Genomic DNA, 25,083 nt, shown 5'->3' on the forward strand with positions numbered 1-25,083 from the left:
TTTTAACTTCCTGAATATTTCTAGCATATTGTACTCCTGTGCTGCTTATTACCACTACCTTTGGCCCTTCTCTAGCAATTACACGGAAGCGTTCCGACGAGAAAGTCGAATCGGTTTTACTTCGCTTTTGACGAGCCAGCAGAACCACATCCCCAACTTTGATGTTCGATTCTTTGGCACCCCGAACTGAATCAGCATATGTCTTACTGGACAGCTTTGTTGCAGCATCCCGGTCACGAACCTCATCTCGATCCAGCTCCTTGGTCAACGAACTGCTCTATAAACTGGGGAACGTTCCACGATGCTTCCAACCGACCATTAATTCGAACGGTGTCACTGCAAGCCTAGAGTGAGGAACCAGTGTGTTGTGCCGGTGAACAAACTCTTGGAGAGCGTGTCGCCAGTTCCTTCCATCCAGTTTTGATGCCGACAGTGCCTTAATAATCCCCTGGTTCTGTCTTTCGACTGCCCCATTGGACTGGGGACTTAAGGGGATCGACTTTCGTACATCAATCCCTTTGCTTTTCCAAAATTCGATAAATGCTGCGCTCTGGAATGGGGGACCATTATCACTCTGCAAGATGATAGGCAATCCCCAAGTCTGGAAAACCTCGCATAATGCAGCATTTGTACTCTCAGCATCCATGGCCTTCATCTCTACCACATGAAGGTACCGAGAATACACGTCGATCACAACCAAGAACTCTCCTGTACCAAAACGTGGAACCGACAAGAAGTCAATTTGAAGGCTCTCCCAAGGTCCTTCCGGGAGTTCTCTTGACACTAGCGGCACAGGCGGATTTCGTTTGGACAGTAACGCGCACGTTTCACAATTCTTGATGAATAGCAAAACTTCCGCTGACATCTTTGGCGACCAAAAAAATTGGCGCATTATGCGTTTCATAGCCACCTCGCCAATGTGTCCTCCATGGGCAGATTCCAAGGCTTTCCTGCGAAGAGTCCGAGGCAACACCGCACGTTCGTCCTTAAAAACTAAAAATCCAAGGCAATGTAATGTTTTTTTATGGGCTTCGTAAGCTCGAATTTCAGGCGTCCATTTTCTTTTATTTAGCGCTTCACGGACTGATTGCAATTCTTCGTCGCTTTCTGACATAGATTCAATTTCACTCCAAGTAAGTTCCATGGATCCTGAATCCAGTGCATACAGGAAATGTTTCTCGTTATCATCATCAAACGGTATGCACTTCTGCGTTTCTGGAATCAGTCTGGACAATGCATCGCCTACATTTTCATTTCCCGGTATGCGTTGAACGGTGAAGTCATAGGGTTGTAACCTCAAGGCCCAACTCTCAGCCCGTGTCACTGCTCTTCTTCCCAAACGATGATTGGTATGGAAAATATACTGATTAGCCTCAGCATCAGTTCGAATCACGAAGGATGTTGTCAGCAGATAATAGTTAAACCGCTCAACGCCCCACACAAGAGCAAGCGCTTCTTTCTGCGTTTGCGGATAACGTTGCTCTGTTGGCGAAAGCACTTTAGACGCGCAGGCAATGATTCGTGGTTGCCCATCTTCATTGTACTGTGCTAACACCGCTCCGAGGCCCGTTGGTGATGCATCCACAAAGAGTTCGATGCGATCCGCTGGGTTGTAGTATCCAAGACGCTTTATCGTTTTCAGTGCTTCATTTTTCAGGTATTCAAATTCTCGCTCCTCGTTTTCGGTCCAATAGAACTTCTCGGAAACTGCCAATGCTCGTAAATGCTCCGTTTTAGTAGCACGGTGTACGATGAATTTATCCACAAACGTGATCAATCCGAGAAAGCTTTTGACTTCTGATGAACTAATTGGAGTCCTGAATTCTCTGATCGCTGAAATTTTTCCTTCCTCCACCATCCAACCTTGTGGCGTTAATGTAAAGCCTAAAAACCCTAAAATCTGGCTTCCAAAAACGCACTTACTTTTGTTCAACATCACGTTGTGATTCGCCAAGCACGCGAGGACGGAGGCCAAATTCTCGTCGTGCTCTTCTTTCGTTGACCCGAAAACCAAAATGTCATCCTGGTAATTCCTGCATCCTTTGCATCCTCCCAGCACCTTCCGCTGCAATGTCTCCTGGAACACATCTGGCGCGTTACAGAGACCGAAAGGGAGTCGCACACACCGGTACATCCCGAACTCTGTGAAGAAGTTCGTCAGATGTCTTGATTCTTCATGCAGCTCGATGTGGAAGAATGCGTTAGTAATATCGATAGTGGAGAACCAAGCTGCACCATCTAGCTCTGCCAAAATCTGCTCCAACGTCGGCATGGCGAACGGAGTCCGATAAATGTATTTATTAGGTCCTCTTAAATCAATAACTAACCTGATATCTTCCTTCCCTTTAGGTACTACCAACATGGATGAGCAGAAGGAAGTATCCATCCCATCTACTACTGGTTCTATGATGTCAGCTTTAATCAGTTCCTGTATCCTTTTTCCACAAGAGGCTTCACAGCGAATGGAATATTAAAAGATATTCCGACAGGGCGGTCTCGACTTATCATAATGGATCTTCACCGGAGGAACGTTGAACTTGGGAAAAACATCGTCAGTAGTTACTGCTGCAATTTCTCCAGCAAATGGAGATTCTTGCCAATCAAGTTCCTGGTTTCGTACGGGCACGTTGAGTCCGAGCATTAGAACGCTGTACCTCGACGCGGTTGTTCTACTCAAAAGAGCACGTACCTCGTTGACCACATAAAATTTCTCCAAAAGTACTGGCCTGTCATCTGAGATGTATAAATATGCCAGAAATGTCGCTGTTACCTTGATAGATTCAGAGGACGCGTACGCCTTCAACGGTCTATCCGAATCGTGGTTCACTTCAAACACCTCGGTTCTGTACTTGGGATCTGAAATCAACCTATGGAATAATTCCTCGGTGAATGTGTTGACCTGGGCCCCAGAGTCGGACAGCGTAGTCCGGCCACCTTTGCGAATATGATTTCCTCGTTTGCCGACTTGTATACAGACTGATCAAGTGGTTTTGACAATGAACGGTCCAGCTAGTGAAACAAAAGTATCAAACCATCAAATACCATTCCATAAAAAAATGTGTATTCGATACTTACAATATTAATGCTTTGAGCAACAAAATCGTCCTTTTTTGGTTCAATTTCCAAAACTGTCCTCCGAGAGGATTCATATTTTGTTCCAGAAAATGGTTCATTGGAATCAGTGAGCTTGGTTGTTCGGACTGTTTTAACCGAGATAGGAGTACTCGGATAAAGTTGACGACATGGTTGTGTGTTATTTTCTATGTCGTTGCATACACGGGATACCTGTGCAGTAATACAACCACAAAATATGTGTTAAACATTTTCTTAAGCTTGTTTATTCTGATAAAAATTGTATATAACAAAGAACACGAACGGTACAACAGATTCAAATTAAATTTCTCATTCAATTCTTTTTTTTCGACTCAACGTTACTTTTACAAGTTCTTTCCAAACTATCTTTAATAATATCATTTATTGATTAAATATTTAATATTTCGTTTTAGGTAATTACACTCATCTTTACTCAAGCTTGTCTTCTTTCCCCGCACTTACCGTATCTATGCCAACATCATCACCCTCAAGTTTTTCCACGGCGGCGATTTTAGCGGAAACACCATCCAAATTTTCAGGAGCTGGACGTTTGAAGCTACTCGACTTACAAGCGCGTTGAATATGTCCCGCCACTCCGCATTTGTTGCATATTTTGTGACTCACTGGGCAGTTGTTTGCAGTATGGTAAACACTATAGCAGCGCCAGCATCTTTCCCCGTTTTGAGAAGGAATGTAAGATTGGACCCGACTATTTGAATATGGCAGCCTACCTCTAGGAGCACGCCAGTTGGCTCGTCGCGCCGGATATCCACGACTGTTCATGCCTCCACGAGTAAAACGATTTGGGTCCCAATTGTACGTTGTTTGGACCGGTGCGATCAAAGCCGGCGATGCTTTTCAGACTGCTTACCACGTTTTTGTAGTACGTACTCCTCATTGAGCCGTATTGCTTCGAGTTCACGAACCTTGTCAACGAGATCGGTGAATTTTCCCTTGCGGCTCAGCAACTTTAAAGCCGTAGTCCGCACGTCCCTGCTAATAGCGTGCTCTGCAACTGTGGCCACTATTTCTTCGAACTCCTTATCATCGTCATATTCGCATAACCGAGCTGTTGAACCTACTCTCAAGATGAAGTTAAGATCAGACTCATCGTGCTTCTGTAGCATCAATGACAGCCGACGCCTCATCAACATAACATCGGATCCAGAACCAAAGTAGGTCTTTAGACGATGCAAAGCGTTAGAGAAGGGTTCGGCGTCAGGATCTGGTGCGTCGCAAGCACTCTTCGTATTGCGGAATATTTCAAGCAGTCGTGGTCCTGCCTTCACTTTAAACACTGTATACATGGTCACTTCATCCTCGATACCAGCCAGTTTCATCGAATCAATAAGCAAATCTTTCCATTCTTCAAATGTTTGTCGGTGTATCTGTTCGTCGGCCGCTGCCTTGCACTCCGGTACGTTGATCGACGCTACAGATAACTGGTTCATGGAACATAGGAATCTTGACTCTTCCAAACTGCGAGACGCATTGGGAGTGAACGCCATGTGCCGAGTGCTGCTGAATCCAGTCTGTGCATCGAAGTTTGATTGCTGGCTATCCGGATTGCTACCTGTATCCCTTTGTAAGGCCAGCTCGAAGCGCTTCAATTTCCTTACGAGATTTTTCGAGTTCGCCTGCCATCTTCTCTCTTATCGCTCTTTCTTCGGTCAGCTGTTTTGCTAACGCTGCCGATAGTTCGTCTTCCACTTCTTCCTCTATATACTTCGGTGCTCGCACATATTTTCCTAAAATCAAACAGAGAACAATTTTCTTACACTTACGAGCCACAACCTGGAGTCTTACGCGCTCCATCTTTATATTAATCGTTTTGATAAAGTGCCAGTTTTAATTGCATCTAGTAGGGTAACGGTACCAATAGTAGAGGTATTAGTAGATCCACAAAAGAAAATATTTTTTAAAAATTGATAATTATGGGAAATTTATTGCTTTATTATCTTAGTCAATAGATATACTAATAAATTTGCTAACAAAAATGAGATAGATGTCATTTAACATTAACAATTACCAAATATTGCTTGCACCACTATGGGTACACTGTTCCTTTAGTGGCGGTAAAAATTAATTTTGGTTCCTATAGTGGTGCTATCCATTGGTTTCTTATGAGACTCGCCACTATTGGTACAGTTGCACCACTATAGGTGCAAGGGTGTCAATTTTGTTAAGGAAAATCATTGTTTTCAATAGTTTTTCAAGCGAAATATTAAGGTAAGTTGCATTTAAAAGGATATTTAAAGCACGACGCATCAACTGAAACCATCGTAAAGTGTATAAATATGATAAATCTCATTAAAACCCCACTACCTCCACTATTGGTGCTACCTCCACTAAGGGTACGGTTACCCTATACAATGCGAGAAATAAATAATCGTTATAGATTTTTCACATCTAAGATTCGCTTACTGATTCCCTCTGTTATTTATTTTGATTTTTTTGTTTCAGAGTCCTGAGGCTGGCATCCCATTTTTTTTTCTTAGGCCAACTAACTATACATATTTTTAGGACCCGAGACATGCACGATCTGTTTTCCATTTTTTTTATTGCGGATATCGTTTGTTCTACATAATTGTTTACCACAGAGACCTGAGACTTGCACGCTCTGTTTTTATTTTAGTATATCATTTTTTTTTTTTTTTCGTATGTGGTTTATTCTACATATTGTTAGCTACAGAGACCTGAGACTTGCACGCTCTGTTTTTTCGGATATAATTTGTTCTACATATTGTTAGCTACAGAGACCTGAGACTCGCACGCTCTGTTTTCATTTTTTTTTTCTTTCCATTGCGGGTACAGCTCTCGTTTTATATACTGTTAGCTACAGAGACCTGAGACTTGCACGCTCCGTTTATATTTTACTTATTATTATTATTTTTTTTTTTTCAAATAACACTGATCTACATTATTCGCACTTTGTAGAATCCTGCTCACTACACGGTATTTCCTGCCATTACTCACCTGCCGACTGCGCCATGTCGTGTCCTCAATTTCACGAGCGAACTTTCTTCCACGAAAATCATTTACTGAATGACTCCTCTGCTTTGTGCACAACCTCATTTCCGCTATGGACTTTGCGTTTCCATGTTGCGTTCGAGTGTGCGTTTTTCATTGTTGTTTTCCTTCAGAAACTTTTTATACACTCAGGTAATGAAGCTAACAGAATAACAAAGAGGCGCAATTTCAAAATTGAAACAGCGCGTTTGCTGTCAGATTGGTGGTTCCAATCGGGTACAAGGTTTTAAAAGATAGGAGTATTGCGCCACTTCTATATGCAGGCACTTTAAACGTAGGCTGATATTGCAGGCTCGTTCAAGTAGACTGATGCTACGTCGTACGCTCGTTACAATCCAGTCAATTTGTTTCCTAAACTTTGTTATTATTTTTTCTAGTTATAAGTTCAGGTTTGCGGAGCAGATTGCAATAATCATTCCCTTGATGTTTACTATCCAGGACAATTATTTTATATGTATACCGCCTCATTTACTACACAAACCAAATTTCTTTTCATTGCTCTGTTTTTGATGGGATGGAAATAGGAGCTATGGGATGAAGTGCCGAACCGTTCCCCTATCTAAAATATGCATAATTCGGAGCAAAGCTGTCCTTGTCACCGATAAATTTAAAAGCCAGCTGCTGGGCGGCATAAAAAGGTCAATCAAGCTGCAGTATGATACGGCTGGACTGCTGATGCTGGTGGGTTGCGCTCGGTGGCGTCGCCGGGATGGGTTTTGTTGATTTCCCTGCTCTGTGACAATGTTGTCACACGCTTCAATGGCTGGAATTGGACTTCGCTTGTGTTGTGCACTGCCGAATCAAGCGGGAGCCTTTGTTGATTTTCGGCTTTGGAAAACTATACAAAGCCCGGTCCGGAGCTGATGATGCTACAAACATCTGATTGATGACGGTTGAAATTTATGCAGTTCCTGAACACGCGAGTAACATTGTTTGCAACTGGTAGCCGGGGATTTAACAAAGTTGATTTATTCGGCACAATTTAGTGTGGTGCGAAACTAGTGAACCAATAATGTTCATTAGTTTTGTTCCACGTACGGTGTGATATGATTGGCTCATGTTTGACCATGAAATGGTTATGACATCGTAGTCAACTGAGCACCACAAGTCTTTAAATTAAACTTGTGCCGTTTCATGTGTTCCAAAAACGAAAATTTTTACCTTCATGGCTTTCTAATGCTTATAGTCCTCTTAAGTTTCCCTCGCCATTTTATCCTCGTTTGATTTCTCCATAAACCTATGAAAACTACAATCGTCGACCATTTCATGATTTCAAATTGACGTCTCCTCGGTCCTTACAGTCGAACCATTTATGCGTGTAGCCGCGGTGGTTGCTTTCGGATAGGACGGTTCTCATAGCAGCAACATGAACGCCATCTCAAACAAGGAACGTATCCGAAAGATAAGTATGGTTTAAATTTTTATTAGCATTCATAGTGGCTTATATGCGTACATATAGAATTGCGATTATATTGCTGGGACGAGTGAGCTGCACTGCAGGCACCCGAAACCCGAAGATTCACCATAGCATCAGTGTAGCATTCGAATGTGTTGCCTTGCGGTGGCCAACGATTCAGGAGTTAGTTACAATTCCGTTTAATGTAATCGATAATCGTTATTGTTGTTGCTTCAATAGTCGCGTTGCGGATAAAGTACTTTGCATACGAACGGAAATTGGAAGACAGTGGCGAATTGTTATTGCTCTTTTGGTGGAGCACGTTCTGATCAGTATTGACTATTAGAAGAGAGGGAGAATTGACGCAAATTTGTTTACATTGTGTTTGAGTTATTTTATATTCACTTCAATCTACCGTATCGTTGAACTAAATCCCTGACAGCACCGACCACACCGTATAAAATTGGATCTACTTTTGGATCAATTTGAAAAGTTGAGGATAACCAAACAAAAACATCAAAGCCACTACTGATTAGTTTGAAATTCAACTTTGAATATAAATGAAAATGAAGTTGGATTCACGGACGGCTGAACGACAGCCACAACATAATTGAGACAAACATGTTACTGCAATATTTTCCCCACCATGCTATCCCCAAGAAAACGAAGCTATGAACTGTGTTCCATGTATCCAATGAAACAACATCCGGTATTGCCCTCGACTACATCATGATGACCGAACTGAACATTCAGGCAGATTCGTTTTTGCTACTACTTGAGACATGCACCTACAATAGATGAACCAAAACAGCATGATTAGTTTAGTTTAAACATATGCCATTTGATTTATATTAATAATCAAGGAATAATAATAATAATTACTATCATTTACCCCTCCCCAGGCCACTGCAAGTTGTGGGCGCGTGAATTAAGAGGCCAGTTGTCGGTTGTCGGTGAAAATATCGAAATTTATTTTGGCAATAGTAATGAAATTTATTGCATTTAAGTACGTTATACACATTTATCCAGATTTTAAAAATTGTTGTTTTTGCTTGCAACTTGGCTTATAGCCTGAAATTAGGCAATACACTGATGATTTGGCTTGATATTCCACCGTTTCCAACTGGGCGAAAAAAAAATTAGCAACCTTTTAGAAAAGTGAAAATAACCGCTACGGTGGAATTGGAATCATTATTGAATCACAAAATAGAGTAAATTTGCTTTGTAAATACGTAATGCACTTACCTATCCGATCGTTTAACTTCGATTTATAACACTTTGCAAATGACAAAAACAAAAACTTTGGAGTGGAGCGTCTAAGTGCTTCGGAAATGAGCACAACAAGATCGTGCTTATATAGCACACGTATGACATATGTCAAAATGACAATATCTGTTTTCTGTTAAAAGTTACGACGGGGTGCCGACAACCGACCACAATCAGCTTGACTGAGCAGATTAAGCGAAAAACGTACTTTTAAAGGAACTTTTGGTTACTTGGGCCTTTTTAAGAATTAGAGTGTTAAGCATGATCTATATTTTTGCGTGTTAACACTTACCACAAATAAATTTCAAATTTTTAGGTTCAATATGCTCTCTTGGATGATATGCAAGTGAACCGTCATCATTGCGAACGTTTTTAAAGCGCGGTGTTGGCTGTCCCGTTACACTCATGTTTCTCAGGCCGAAAGGACAATTGGTTGTCTTTGATGTTCAGTACCAATGTTGGTTTTCAACCCAGTCCAACGAACCCTCGATGGCGACGGCGATAATCCAGCACCTTGTATGATTCGCAATGACTTGGACGTTCCCTGCCGATTTTCGTTCGCTAAAAGAGGTGACTTATACAGGGGATGGACAAAATAATTAGGATAGGCAAATTTTGGGTAAAATTATATGTGTTGTAACTATCTTAGTTATCATCCGATTTTGACAATTCAGGCATGCCCGAACTAGAAAATTAATGCAGTTTGACGGTATGTCCATGGAACCGACTATGGCCAACGGATTCCGGAGATATTCCGGGTTTTTCGGAGGTAGGTTAAAAACCGTAAATTTGAGGTGGATATTAGAAGAAGTTGTGGTTGAAAATTGAATAATATTAGTAACCACAAATGAAGAAGGGCTCTTGCTGATTGGAACCATATATTGAGATTTGGAATCGGACCAGAATCAAGTGAGATATGGCCATTTCTTTAAAATCGGTTCCGATCGATACTTATCAAAGGGGTCAGGCCACAATTTCATTTGAATCTCGCTTTTTGATAGATGGTCCACTATGATTTTATACTAGAAGGCCTCTAATGTGTCAAGAATGAAAAACCAATTGAATAAACGGATCCTGGAGTCGCTGGGATGTCCCCGGGGAACCTGTGAATGGGGACATTTAAGTTTTAGCACCAAAATCAGTCATTCGACGGCTCTTTTTTCATGGTTTTCGATCAGGAAGCGAAGTATGAATATATAATGATCCATTGACGGATCTGACCGCTTCCAGGATAAACAGATTGGCCCCGGGGAACCTATTGAAGGGGACATTTTAGTTTTTCCACCAAAACCAGTCGTTCGACCGCTCTTTTTTCATGGTTTTCGATCAGGAAGCGAAGTATGAATATAAAATGGTCCATTGACAGCTCTGACCACTTCCAGGATCTACGGATTGGCCCCGGGGAACCTGTTGAAGGGGACATTTTAGTTTTACCACCAAAACCAGTCGTTCGACGGCTCTTTTTTTCATGGTTTTCGATCAGGAACCGAAGTATGAATATAAAATGGTCCATTGTAGGCTCTGACCGCTTCGAGGATCTACGGATTGGCCCCGGGGAACCTGTGGAAGGGGACATTTTAGTTTTAGCACAAAAACCAGCCATTCGACAGCTCTTCATTCATGGTTATCGATCAGGAGGCGAAGTACGAAAATAAAATGGATCATTGACGGCTCTGACCGCTTCCAGGACCCAAGGATTGCCCCCGGGGAACCTGTGGAAGGGAACATATAAGTTTTAGCACCAAAACCAGTCATTCGACGGTTCTTTTTTCATGGTTTTCGATCAGGAAGCAAAGTATAAATATAAAAGGACCATTGACAGCTTTGACCGCTTCCTGGACCTAATGGTTGCCCCCGAGGAACCTGTGGAAGGGGACATTTTAGTTTTTACACCAAAATCAATCATTCGACAGCTCTTCTTTGATATAAGCAAAGTATGAATATAAAATTGACCATTGATGACTCTGACCGCTCTCAGGACCTACAGATTCCCCCCGGAAAACCAGTGGAAAGGAACATTTAAGTTGCAGCACCAAAACCAATTACTCGATGGTTTTTTTTTCGTGATTTTTGATCAGAAAGCGAAGTATGAGTATAAATTGAACCATTAATGGATCTGACCGCTTCCATGACTTACGGATTGCCCCCGGGGAACTGTGGAAGGGGACATTTTAGTTTTAGCACAAAAATCACCTACGGATAGCTCACGGGGAACCTGCCTACTTCATACTTCGCTTCCTGATCCAAAGCCATGAAAACAGAGCTGTTGTATGACTAGTTTTGGTGCTGAAACTAAAATGTCCCCTTCCACAGGTTGGTCCCTTTTATATTCATTTCTCGATTACTAATCGAAACCACTATAAGAGACCCGACGAATGACTGGTTTTGATGCTTAAAATAAAATGTCCCCTTCCACAGATTCTCCAGGAGCAATCCGTGGGTCTTGAATTCAAACTTCACTTCCTGATCGAAAATCGAATGACTGGTTTTAGTGCTAAAACTGAAATGTCCTCATACACAGGTTCCTCGGACCAATCAGAAGGTCCTGGAAGCGGTCAGAGCTGTAAATGGTCATTTTTAATTCATATTTCGCTTCCTGGTCGAAATCCATGAAAAAAGAGCATTCGAATGACTGGGTTTGATGCTAAAACTAAAATGTCCCCTTCCACAGGTTCCCCGGGGCCAATCCGTAGATCCTGGAAGCGGTCAGAGCCGTCAATGAACCATTTTATATTCACACTTCGCTTCCTGATCGAAAACCATGAAAAAAGAACTGTCGAACGACTGGTTTTGGTGGTAAAACTAAAATGTCCCCTTCCACAGGTTCCCCGGGGCCAATCCGTAGGTCTTGAAAGCGGTCAGAGCCGTCAATGGATTATTTTATATTCATGCTTCGCTTCCTGATCGAAAACCATGAAAAAAGAGCCTTCGAATGACTGGTTTTGGTGCTAAAACAAAAATGTCCCCTTCCACAGGTTCCCCGGGGCCAATCCGTAGATCCTGGAAGCGGTCAGAACCGTCAATTGACCATTTTATATTCATACTTCGCTTCCTGATCGAAAACCATGAAAAAAGAGCCGTCGAACGACTGGTTTTGGTGGTAAAACTAAAATGTCCCCTTCCACAGGTTCCCCGGGCCAATCCGTAGATCCTGGAAGCGGTCAGAGCCGTCAATGGACCATTTTATATTCATACTTCGCTTCCTGATCGAAAACCATGAAAAAAGAACCGTCGAATGACTGGTTTTGGTGGTAAAACTAAAATGTCCCCTTCCACAGGTTCCCCGGGGCCAATCCGTAGGTCTTGAAAGCGGTCAGGGCCGTCAATGGAATTTTTTATATTCATGCTTCGCTTCCTGATCGAAAACTATGAAAAAAGAGCCTTCGAACGACTGGTTTTGGTGGTAAAACTAAAATGTCCCTTTCCACAGGTTCCCCGGGGCCAATCCGTAGATCCTGGAAGCGGTCAGAGCCGTCAATGGACCATTTTATATTCATACTTCGCTTCCTGATCGAAAACCATGAAAAAAGAGCCGTCGAACGACTGGTTTTGGTGGTAAAACTAAAATGTCCCCTTCCACAGGTTCCCCGGGGCCGATCCGTAGGTCCTGGAAGCGCTAAGAATCGTAAATTGACCATTTTATATTCATACTTTGCTTCCTGATCGAAAACCATGAAAAAAGAGCCGTCGAATGACTGATTTTGGTGCAAAAATTTAAATGTCCCCATTCACAGGTTCCCCGGGGACATCCCAGCGACTCCAGGATCCGTTTATTCAATTGGTTTTTCATTCTTGACACATTAGAGGCCTTCTAGAATAAAATCATAGTGGACCATCTATCAAAAAGCGAGATTCAAACGAAGTTGTGGCCTGACCCCTTTGATAAGTATCGATAGGAACCGATTTTAAAGAAATGGCCATATCTCACTTGATTCTGGTCCGATTCCAAATCTCAATATATGGTTCCAATCAGCAAGAGCCCTTCTTCATTTGTGGTTACTAATATTATTCAATTTTTAACCACAACTTCTTCTAATATCCACCTCAAATTTACGGTTTTGAACCTACCTCCGAAAAACCCGGAATATCTCCGGAATCCGTTGGCCATAGTCGGTTCCATGGACATACCGTCAAACTGCATTAGTTTTCTAGTTCAGGCATGCCTGAATTGTCAAAATCGGATGATAACTAAGGTAGTTACACCACATCTAATTTTACCCAAAATTTGCCTATCCTAATTATTTTGTCCATCCCCTGTAGATGTGATTGGTAGTTTCTTATTGCTTTTTGAAATCGGATTCGGTACCATTTTCTTTGTCACTCCATTTGCTGATCGTTTCATTGCTACTGCTTGAACTGTCTTCTTCGTCTTCCTCTTCGCTTCGCTTCTTTCTTCCGGTCAAATAACCCTTTCGGCCAAATGACTCTTTCGGCTAAATGACCCTTTCGGCTAAATGACCCTTTCGGACAAATGACCCTTCCGGCCAAATGACCCTTTCGGCCAAAGGACCCTTTCGGCCAAATTACCCTTTGGGCCAAATGACTCGTTAGGCTAAATGACCCTTTCGACTAAATGACTCCTTCGGCCAAAAGACCCTTTCGGCCAAACGACCCTTTCGGCCAAATTACCCTTTCGACCTAATGACCCATTCGGCCAAATGACCTTTTCGGCCAAATGAACCGTTTGGCGAAATGCCCTTTCGGCCAAATGACTTTCGACCAGATGAGTTTCGGCCTAATTGTTTGTTGGGCCTAGTGGCATTCGGCCAAACGACCCTTCCCCGCTTACAATGACCGAAATTCTTTCCCGGTACATTTTCTCAATTTCATTTATTCGAATCATGTGTGCCTTCTACTCCTGTAACTCTCTTTGGAGCTCGATCTCCTTTTCTTCTATCTTATTCGGAGACGAGCCAGCCTCGGGCTGAAAGTCTACCTAATAAAGACAATCATAATAATAATAATTCTTCTATCTCCTTCTCTCGTAACAGCCGTTGCCTCCCCAGCTCCTTCTCACGTAACTCTTTCTATCCTTCAGAGCATTCTCCATCTCCATCTCCAACAGCAACAGCTCCGCATCCATTTTTTCCTCCAGCCGCTTATTTTCCGCTTCCGCTTCTCGTAGTTTTTATCCACGCCTGGCGGCAGAGACGGCGGAACACGTTCGGACGACATGGTTGACAACTTATCATACTCTTCAGCAATTAAAAAAAAGACAGGAACACCGTTTTCAACCAGAGGTCGTACAGACTGATCACTTAACACCTAGACAACGAACAGGACATATAACACCCAGTAGACCGGTGGAGAATTTTTCGATCACGAAAAGTTTCGGGGCGGGATCGAACCCACACTCCATGACCCATGTGTTTAGACGATTGACCAGATAAATCGTTTTCCACTTTGAGTTTCTAATGTTACTATTTTTGTTATCTGCCTATTAAGGAAATATTTTCCTAATCTATTTGCTTTTTGTCGCATAAAAATTGTACCCATCGAGTTTCAATATTGCAATTCTCCATCATTGGCACACAACGTGTACCTAGCTTTCGTATTGCAAATGTCCCCCCTCCCCTCGAACAAATCCCAAACGACGGTTTATGAATACATCGGCATCGACTCGGGCGGACAACAGCTCGCATAATCCACTCGCACCAGGCTCACATGTTCTGGCTACTCCCGCTCCCGGTCAGTATGTCGTTTCCATAAACTGACAGCTACTTTGTCACCAAAGACGACACCGACGACGCCGTCGACAAACAGAAGAGCTTTCTTCACAAATAAATCTCGCTTAACTTTTCAAAAGGTCCTAAGTAACATTTTTTTCATGATTTAATTTGAGTACTGCAATCAAAAGCTTTCATATTGATCTGTTGATTGCACTATTCAAATTAATTTATGAAAAAAATGTTACTTAGGTCCTTTTGAAAAGTTAAGCGAGAAATCTTCCTCCGGTGCTCCACCAATACCAGTATAGTTGCAGTGCAGCAGTAACTGTTTGCGATAACGTTCGTGTACCCTGGTTGCGAGAAAGCAAATTTGCCTTATCGTCGTTGTTCGCAAGCAAATGCGACTCACACACGTCCCCGAAGACATCTCTTCATATCGTCCCAACCGGGGTGTTGTTGCCATGCTGGCCCAGAGCTGTGCGATTGCCAAGGCTAACCGTTCTGACAACCGACCAGTTCAGAGTATTTGAACTTGGCCGCAGTCATCCTACTCCTATCCCGGATCCTCATCAGCAAGTCAGGTCGAAGGAAACATATTTTCCTATGCAAATTATTGGACGTCCATTAGAAGTCCGGACGTCTTATTTGCCCGGCACGTTGTATTAGAATGTTGGAATTTGAAAAGTATTCACTATTTGTATTCCATAGATAGCGGTTATAGCATTCAAAGCTATATAATGGTAAGTTGCACGAGTTATGTATATTGCAGTCAAACTCTGTGAGGTAAATTGAATCAAACTGGACGTCAAAAAATAATCTGTAGTTGAATATCTGTACTACAGGTAGTGATGCTTTGTCGACGGTTCACAATTCATCTGATATTACCATGCAATCATGATCAATCGTCACAGATTCACTTAATTATGAATTCAAGGTAATTTCAAGTAATTGATGTCAATATCAACATGTGCTCTGTGCTGATACTCAACTGAATACTCCATAATGGTAGATAATCTTATTTCCAAGTCCTTATATCGAATAACTCTCACGTGTTGCAAAATCTGTAAAATGATGGGACATCCGACACATTGTAATCCACCGATTAAAATTCCTCTTGTTCCATTGTTTGGCCAGTTTTTTTCCACCTTCGCACCAGGAAGCAGCTGATCGAACAGTTTTGTTGTTTGTTTGTCGCATTTCTGTCCTCCCGGATCCAATATCCCGTTTGTTTTTGCTCGTGTTTCAAAGCGCAGTATCAATGAATGGACCACCACCATTGATGACCGACCATGTGGCGGGCAAATATTTAAACTATTTCCTATCACCCCGGTGCGGTGCTTCCGGTTTGCTCTGGCCCGGATAACGACCGTGTCATCGCCCATGGTATGGTGTGGAATTTTGCAGATCACGCGATAGGGATGCAGACAATTTGCCATGCAAATGATGTCGTTCCGTGGCATACACAATCGACGGAATCGGTGATTAATGGATCAATAGAGTCCTCTGGGAAGAGAATCCGACTATATCTCACACGGACCCGGGATTTCTGGTATTCATTTCTTTAATAAAAGCGTTTAGTAAGGATAGGGAAGTTTCCGGTGGACAACGTGTTTTTTTAATGTAAAAATTTGTACAACACATAATGCTCTGAGTGTCTTGGAAGGTCATCATCTGATAACCCTTGGTCTCTACACTGTCGCTTTTATGATTCTTGCCTAGTTACTGCTCATCAACGCTGTATTAGCTCCGAGTTTCTGTTAATAAGGTCCTCGTCTAGTCTAGTCTAGAGAGTAAGCTCTGACTGGAAGAGGACGTGTTTTTCGTACCCTTGTGTCATTTTTTGAGTGAAAAAAAAATATAATTATTTCGGCTGCTCGTTTTTACAAGGCATTTTCCGTAAAATAAAGTGAAGCAGGAGAAAAGGAACCTGCTTTAAACTTGAAAAAAAAACTTTAAATTGAAAACCGCAACGCGACAGTTCAGAAGTCTGTCGGAAGGAAAATCAAAATTTTCTGAAAGGCGAATGGATCCCGGGTGCGATACTGTAAAAGTTTTGACGAAAGCGCTGCACAGACAAAAATAATGATGGGGGCAACTTTCCTACTCAGTATCCTTACAAATTTCAAGGCTGGAAAAAGATGTAAATAAGTATGAATTATGAAGACCTGACCTGACGAAATTTCGAAGCTGTCCTTTCCGAATATACGAGATCTTGGCAGTTTAAGATGAATATCTCAAATCTGAACAGGGACTTCGGACGACTACCAATATGGTTTGATATGGAAAAGGCGTCGCTTGTAGCATACAATACTACATATTTGGTGAGTTCGTTCCTTGTCTCATTCGTAATATAGTAAACGTACTTAAGAATATATAAATATATTTGCTTTCTATCCAATTCGCTATCTGACAACAATGGAGAACATAGCGCGAGCGATGATCTTCTCATGCTGTTACGTTGTTGTGCAATGTATTTTTTTTTAGCAATTTTCTGCTCCGCGGATTCAAAATATTGCTGATTACATTATTCAATAATCTATGAGATCTTCTTAAAACGAATTACCTCAATAAAAAGTTGTTTGTTTGTTTACTATGGATCCAATATAATTGTCTTTTTTGAAATCTAATGTACGTTTGGCAAACACAAGTTATTACTTTAATTATCCACCCCAATCCAAAGCAGAATTTCATTTAATAATCTCTAAACGTGAGGAATTATTTTAAATAATGCTGTAAACATCGCTGTAAAATTAAACACACAAAAATCATTGATGAATTTTATTATTATTCTTGATATCCTTCCTCAGATAGACGACAGACTTACAGTTTTTAACACACAGTGTAATAATGTCCTGCTACAATTTCGTTCCAAAATTCAAGTATACATTTTCATACAGTGATTTGTATATACTATAACGTAGTCCAGATTTTCTTTCCATCTATTGTCTTTAAACATTTATTTTTATTTCCTTTCCTACTTTGCATCTAATATTATATCGCTGGACCACATCTCTCCTTTTCTTCAATCTCAAGCCCGTTCTACTTTATTCCCTTTGAAAAAATGGTGTCGTGGGCATTTCACCCAAAATGCAAATAAATAATCGCTTACATTGAAAGAGTGATTGTTTAGTCTCGCGATGGATGTACAATTAAACATCTGAACTGGGTTTGATTTCGATGACCCTGGAGGGATCGATCTTGCTTAACGGGCAAGAAATTGTCAAATAAGATTTAAATTTTTGTTTTGTTTCGTTTAAAATTTTGTTTAAATTTATTAATAAATTAAGAACGTTTTGTTTGGGCCATCGATATTGTTTCAAATTATGAAATTGCCGCGAATGTCCCTGTAATAAAAAGACAATAAAAGTTTAGTTGATATATAAAAGCCATATAGTGATTTTAACATTTTGGATGTGAACAAAAAATGGGTAATCTCAAACAAAGCTTAAGTATTATACTCTTTTTACTGTGTTTTTATTTTTTTGTTACACATATATTTTTAATTTTTTCCTTTTTTGCTTTTACAAGTCATCAATTGTAAGGGAGGTCGGATTTTTTTCTTTTTTGGAAGGGATGTTGGTTTTGATGCACATAGTGGGGTTTGCCATTGGAGGGTGTTTTTTATGAGGTGTGCGAGGGAGAGTTCGGCTGCCGGTGGGACTTGAACCCGCACTATTCCATTAAGAACACGGACGTATTACCAATTATACAACAGCTGCCCTTGCGAGAAAGCTGTCCCATAACCAGCTAATAACGGTGGCATATGAGTCAATTCCCCGTATCCATCGAATCCTACTTTAGCAATATTTCACATCTTTTCTCTCTACCCAACTATGTGTATCGAAATTGAACAACAGTCGATCGCGTTTGAATCACAAACATGTGCTTCTGCCTGTCGTATTGAGGCGGGTTTGCTTCTGCTACGACAATAGAGGCTTGTTTGCAGCCGTTTGATCATTTATTCATCCACTTAGAAATCATTTGTTGATCAAAATCATTATCATATCAAGGGGGAAAGGGGAATTTCATTTCTTTTTGCTGTTTTTTCGTTTCAGAGAGCGAGCAAAGGCGCTTAAACCTAGGCTATTAGCCAGGGCAAAGCTAATACCTTCGTCCCATCCGAGGAAAATCATCGGCAAGGATAATGAAGTGACATAAATTTCTTAGCAAAGTCACTCCCAACGTATTTCCACAAATTTTCTATCATTTGCTTATAATGATACTCCTAAACCACATACCCTACCCACCATCCAATTCCTTGACATCTATGAGGGCGTCGGTGAGTCGCTGGCCTCTCGTTAAGTAGATGTCATATCATCATTTCCTTTCCTTTCCTAGTAACGGAGAAGATGGGCGTGGCCGGCAATGATAGCTTTCATGTTTTATCATTTTGGACCCCCAATTGGATTTCCATTGAATCCCAAATGGAAATCCATAAGCAATTGGGGTAAGGAAGGTAAAAAGAATATACATGACAACTATCAGTATGCAATCTACGAAATACTCCGTTACAACGCAACGCAATAAGGTCCTCGTCTAGTCTAGTCTAGTCTACACATACACATCCAACTCTTGGAAAAATCCTGGAACATTATAGAATCGATTAGTTCTATCATTTTTTTCCTCATTTTTTATGTTTGAAACACATTATGAATGTAGTTCAAATATAAAACAGGCCAGGCCCTCTGCTCGGAAGCCTCCTGTCAAGAGGCTCGGGAGCTTCCTGTCAGTAGGCTCGGGAGCCTCATTTCAAGAGGCTCGGAAGCCTCCTTTCAAGAGGCTCGGAAGCCTCCTTTCAAGAGGCTCGGAAGCCTCCTTTCAAGAGGCTCGGAAGCCTCCTTTCAAGAGGCTCGGAAGCCTCCTTTCAAGAGGCTCGGAAGCCTCCTTTCAAGAGGCTCGGAAGCCTCCTTTCAAGAGGCCCAGGCCTCCTTTCAAGAGGCTCAGGCCTCCTTTCAAGAGGCTCGGAAGCCTCCTTTCAAGAGGCCCGGAAGCCTCCTTCAAGAGGCCCAGAAGCCTCCTTCAAGAGGCTCGGAAGCCTCCTTTCAAGAGGCTCAGAAGCCTCCTTTCAAGAGGCTCAAGCCTCCTTTCAAGAGGCTCAGAAGCCTCCTTTCAAGAGGCCTCAAGCCTCCTTTCAAGAGGCTCAGCCTCCTTTCAAGAGGCCCAGAAGCCTCCTTTCAAGAGGCTCAGGCCTCCTTTCAAGAGGCTCAGAAGCCTCCTTTCAAGAGGCTCAGAAGCCTCCTTTCAAGAGGCTCAGGCCTCCTTCAAGAGGCCTCAGAAGCCTCCTTTCAAGAGGCTCAGAAGCCTCCTTTCAAGAGGCTCAGAAGCCTCCTTCAAGAGGCTCGGAAGCCCCCTTTCAAGAGGCTTAGAAGCCTCTTTTCAAAAGGCTCAGAAGCCTCCTTTCAAGAGGCTCAGAAACCTTCTTTCAAGAGCCTTGGAAGCCTCCTTTCAAGAGGCCTGGAAGCTTCCATTCAAGAGGCTCAAGCCTCCTTTCAAGAGGCTCAGAAGCCTCCTTTCAAGAGGCTCAGAAGCCTCCTTTCAAGAGGCTCGAAGCCTCCTTTCAAGAGGCCTCAAGCCTCCTTTCAAGAGGCTCGGAAGCCTCCTTTCAAGAGGCTCGGAAGCCTCCTTTCAAGAGGCTCGGAAGCCTCCTTTCAAGAGGCTCGGAAGCCTCCTTTCAAGAGGCTCGGAAGCCTCCTTTCAAGAGGCTCGTGTCGCGACCGGCCGTATTCTCGACAGTCCATTGTTGACTGTCCATTTTTGCGGTGCAGGTGGATTTGAATCCATAGAGAGAGCGAGGCCGCACCGGACCTGGAATGCCGTCTCTTTTCGTTGCTGCCGCGTTTGAATCCACAGAGAGAGCAAGGCCACACCGGACCTGGAATGCCGTCTCTTATCGGTGCTGCCGGGTTTGTATCCACAGAGAGAGCGAGGCCGCACCGGACCTGGAATGCCGTCTCTTAAGGGTGCTGTCGGGGTTGAATCCACAGAGAGAGCGAGGCCATACCGGACCTGGAATGCCGTCTCTTATCGGTGCTGCCGGGTTTGTATCCATAGAGAGAGCGAGGCCGCACCGGACCTGGAATGCCGTCTCTTTTCGGTGCTGCCGGGTTCGTATCCACAGAGAGAGCGAGGCCGCACCGGACCTGGAATGCCGTCTCTTATCGGTGCTGCCTGGTTTGTATCCACAAAGAGAGCGAGGCCGCACCGGACCTGGAATGCCGTCTCTTAAGGGTGCTGTCGGGTTTGAATCCCCAGAGAGAGCGAGGCCGCACCGGACCTGGTATGCCGTCTCTTGTCGTTGCTTCCGGGTTTGAATCCACAGAGAGAGCGAGGCCGCACCGGACCTGGAATGCCGTCTCTTGTCGTTGCTTCCGGGTTTGAATCCCCAGAGAGAGCGAGGCCACACCGGACCTGGAATGCCGTCTCTTTTCGGTGCTGCCGGGTTCGTATCCACAGAGAGAGCGAGGCCGCACCGGACCTGGAATGCCGTCTCTTGTACCAGTTTTCCTGACTGGTAAGTGCTTACTGCTTCGTTGCTGGCTGTTGGCTGCTTCTGTCTGCCTACGCGTCCGTCGAAAAGGGAACGAAGTACGGCAAGCGCACTTGTATTTATACGCCTTGTCTGCTGTATTTGTTGCGTCGCACATGCATGCGACATTCATGTATGTTGCACGGTTTTCCCTCCAATTTTGTTTTGACATTTGCACAAATAGAATTGGGCGTCATTGATATGATGGTTTTCGATATTTTTGAAAATGAGAACACGGAGAGAGTACCTTTTTGAAAATTTATGATTTATTCGTACATGTTTTGATTTATATATTTATTTCAGCGTCCGTTTTTTTGTTTTAATAATATAATTCGATGCTGATCCTACATTTCATCTCACCTCTACTCTTTCAAAAGTATATACTCTTAAAATAATATTGTTATCCTTCAGTTCCGTTCCACTCGTATCTTACTGATATAAACATATTACCAAATCGAAGCATGTAAAAGTTTTTGTCTGTTTAAAATAATATATTTAAATAACTTTATTCGTTAATTCTAGTTTTTTTTATTTTACCATAAATTCTGGTTGTTACTCCTTATTGATATACGTTGAATAATATCATATCCTTCAACTTTTCGGGCACTTTCTTGATTCGACTTGGACGAGAATGGATGAAATCATCATGGTCTAGCTGTTTATTCAATCCATGCGCTCCAGAGGTTTTATCTATTCAAAAGAAATGGTTTCGTATTAACATTAAGTTGTGTAAAAAAAAACACCAATACATGTACCTGTTTCAGAACCTTTGTTTTCTTCTGATTCTGTTGAATTTCGGTGATCCGCAAAAAGTTGAATTTCAGGACTTTGCCACGGAAAGTTTGTCGATGAGGTTTGCGCGTCATCTGGAATATGGCTTTGATTCTGTTGTGCAAACCCTTCGTCATCGATAGCCCGTTTCGCATCTGCTATGTTTCTAGAATACACGACCCCACGATCGCTTTTAACAATTAACTTTGCCCCGTCTCTGGCAATAACAGTGAACTTCTCGGCCCCGAATGTTGGGTCTGATTTTGTTCGCTTCAATTGTAGCAGGACAACTTTATCTCCGACGACAAGATCAGATTGCTTTGCTCCTCGACGAAAATCTGCATATTTCTTGCTTACAAGTTTAGAATGTGCATCATTTTCTCTGACTTCTTCACGATCCACCTCTAGTTGGCTATTGGATCTCCACAGGCTTGGAAAAAAATCCCCGATGCTTCCAGCCAACTAGTAGCTCGAATGGTGTTACCCCGAGCCTAGTTAATGGCCGTACTTTGTTATGCATATGAACGTAATTATTCAGAGCAGTCTTCCAGTTCGCATTATCTAATCTGGATGCTGCCAATGCTTTCTTTATCCCTTCATTTTGACGCTCAACAGCTCCATTAGACTGCGGGCTTAGGGGAATCGATTTCCGAACCTTTATTCCCCTGTTCTCCCAGGACTTGACGAAAGCATCGCTTTGAAACGGGGGACCGTTGTCACTTTGTAGAACTAGAGGGTAGCCCCAAACCGCGAATATTTTGTTCAATGCAGCGATAGTTGATTCGGTGTCTATGTGTCGCATTTCCATAACATGCAGATATCTTGAGTAGATATCAACTACCACCAGGAATTCTCCAAATCCAAATTCTTTATCAGAGAAAAAATCTATTTGAAGTATTTCCCAAGGGCCATTTGGGAGTTCTCTACTGCTGAGTGGAATTGGTGGATTTTTCTTTGAAAGCAACAGACATGTCTCACATTTCTTGATAAAGGCTTCAACTGATTTGTTCATTCCTGGCCACCAGAAATGCTGCCTTAGTATTCTTTTAGTTGATCCAATTCCCATATGACCTTGATGTGCAGATTTGATCGCTTTCAGTCTTAACTGTTCAGGAAGAACTATTCTATCTCCTTTGTACAGCATACTACCCATGATTGTCAGTTCCTTTGCTTCAGATTCATACTTTTTCAAACCAGTCTCCCAGTGGTCTGTTTCAATCGCAGTTCTGACTTTTGCCAATTCGTCGTCGTTATCCGAGTATAGCTCAATTTCGTCCCAACAGATTTCAATGGCCCCGGTATCAATGAAATAAAGTAAATGTTTCTCCTCCATTATGTCATCAAATGATTTAGTTGCTTGTGATTGTTTGATTAATCTTGAAAGAGCATCTGCTACATTCATTTCTCCTGGTATGCTGCAAACTTTAAAATTATATGGTTGTAATCGCAGAGCCCACGATTCTGCTCTAGTAACCGCTCTTTTCCCAATCCTATGCAGTCCTCCGAAAATGAACTCATTTGATTGGGCATCAGTTCTGACAGTAAAATGTATGCTCATGAGGTACATAGAAAATCTCTCGATGGCCCAAACCATCGCTAGAGCCTCTTTTTGAGTTTGTGGGTACTTCCGTTCTGTATCCGTTAAGGATTTTGAAGCACAAGCAATCACTCTTGGGTTGAAATTTCCGTCAAGCTGTACCAGGACTGCTCCTAAACCATGAGGAGAGGCGTCAACGTAGAGTTCCGTTTGGTCTTGTCTACTGAAGTCTCCAAGTTTTATCTGCACGATGTGGAATAAATTTGTCGATGAAATTTATTAGTCCAAGAAAACTTTTCACCTCCGCCAACGTTTCCGGGGTTCTGAAGTTCTGTATAGCAATGATTTTCTCATCCTCTATTTTCCATCCTTCATTAGATACAACGAATTCAAGAAAATCAACAGACCGTTTGCCGAATGCACACTTTGCTTCGTTGATCCTGACATTGTGGTTTTTGAAACACTCCAATACCTTGGCTAAATTTGCATCGTGCTCGTCCTTTGTCCTTCCAAAAATCATGACATCATCCAAGTAATTTACGACCCCTTCGCACCCTGCCAGTACGACAGTTTGAAGTGCTTCTTGAAAAATATCTGGGGCATTTGTAAGTCCGAAAGGTAATCTTCGGTATCTGTAGAGTCCATTTCCAGCAAAAAAATTGGTTAGGTGACGCGAGTCCTCATTTAGCTCGATGTGGTGAAATGCGCTCGTGAGGTCTATTGTGGAAAACCACTGAGCTCCGTGCAACTCCATTATTATCGACTCAAAAGTAGGCATTCTGAAACGAGTACGATAAATACACCGGTTTGGACCTCGAAGGTCTATGACAAGACGTATATCATTTCTGCCTTTCGGGACAACCAATAGCGACGAGCAAAATGAGCGATCCATATCCTGTGTGACTTCCTCAATTATGCCACTAGTCAAAAGATCTTGAAGCTTTTGCGTGGTAGCCTCTTTAAATGCTGTTGGGATATGGGTGTACACATTTCGGGCTGGAGGCATCTCTTTGTCGTACTTTAGCGAAACGGCAGGTATATTGAATTTAGGAAATTCAGAAACCTTTGATATTTCTCGTGTACAGTTAACCAAACTTGGACCACATTGGTTGGAAAGCATTCGATCATAACGAATTGGAACGTCCAACCCAATATCAAGGACACAATATCTAATGGCTGTGTTGAAGCCTAGAAGTGCTCTTATTTCATCTACGACGTAAAACTTCTCTATCAAAATCGGTCTGTCTTCCGATACGAAGAGGTCAGCGAAAAATTGGGCAATTACATGTATTTGACCACTTGTTGCATAGGCTTTCAGAGGTTTATCAGTAGAATATTGCAACATATGCAACTTCGATGCTGCCGTCTCGTTTGCCAAAATTTGATCAAACATCGTTCTGGTTATGGTATTGACATGAGATCCGGAGTCTACCAAAAAATCTACCTGAATACCCGCCACTTCAGCTACAAGTGTTGCGCTGTTTTGGTTTACAATTTCATTCTCATTAGATGGCTTGAGTAATGTTTGGACTTGAGATGTAGGATACAATTCGGGTTGAAGGGACTGCAGTTTTCCAAAAGTCAACGTCTGTAATACAGTATTTCTTTATTAATGCATAGTTTCAGTTCAATAATCATTCAATAATCAAATAATTAGTTAAATTCAATATAAAACTAAAAAAATCAAATATTAGTCGTAGTAATTATTCCAGATCGTCATCCTCGCGTACCTTTGTTCCGATTGGCTCAGTTTTAGCATCTTCGATCGCCGCAATTTTCTTTTCCGTGTCTGACC

The 25,083-nt window shown here is 42.3% G+C and overlaps 1 protein-coding gene across 1 annotated transcript; it reads right to left on the reverse strand.

The window, feature by feature from the left end:
- Positions 1 to 277: 277 nt before the first annotated feature.
- On the reverse strand, positions 278 to 2,272 carry LOC134207103 (uncharacterized protein K02A2.6-like). Its single transcript, XM_062682823.1, has one exon. It carries the CDS (start codon positions 2,270 to 2,272, stop codon positions 278 to 280), a length of 1,995 nt encoding a protein of 664 aa, XP_062538807.1.
- Positions 2,273 to 25,083: the final 22,811 nt, after the last annotated feature.

This window comes from Armigeres subalbatus, chromosome 1 (assembly GCF_024139115.2).
Source record: "Armigeres subalbatus isolate Guangzhou_Male chromosome 1, GZ_Asu_2, whole genome shotgun sequence".
NCBI lineage: Eukaryota > Metazoa > Arthropoda > Insecta > Diptera > Culicidae > Armigeres > Armigeres subalbatus.

Coding starts and splice junctions, on each gene's coding strand:
- LOC134207103 (XM_062682823.1), bottom strand. CDS start 2,272: ATGCCGACGTTGGAGCAGATTTTGGCAGAGCTAGATGGTGCAGCTTGG.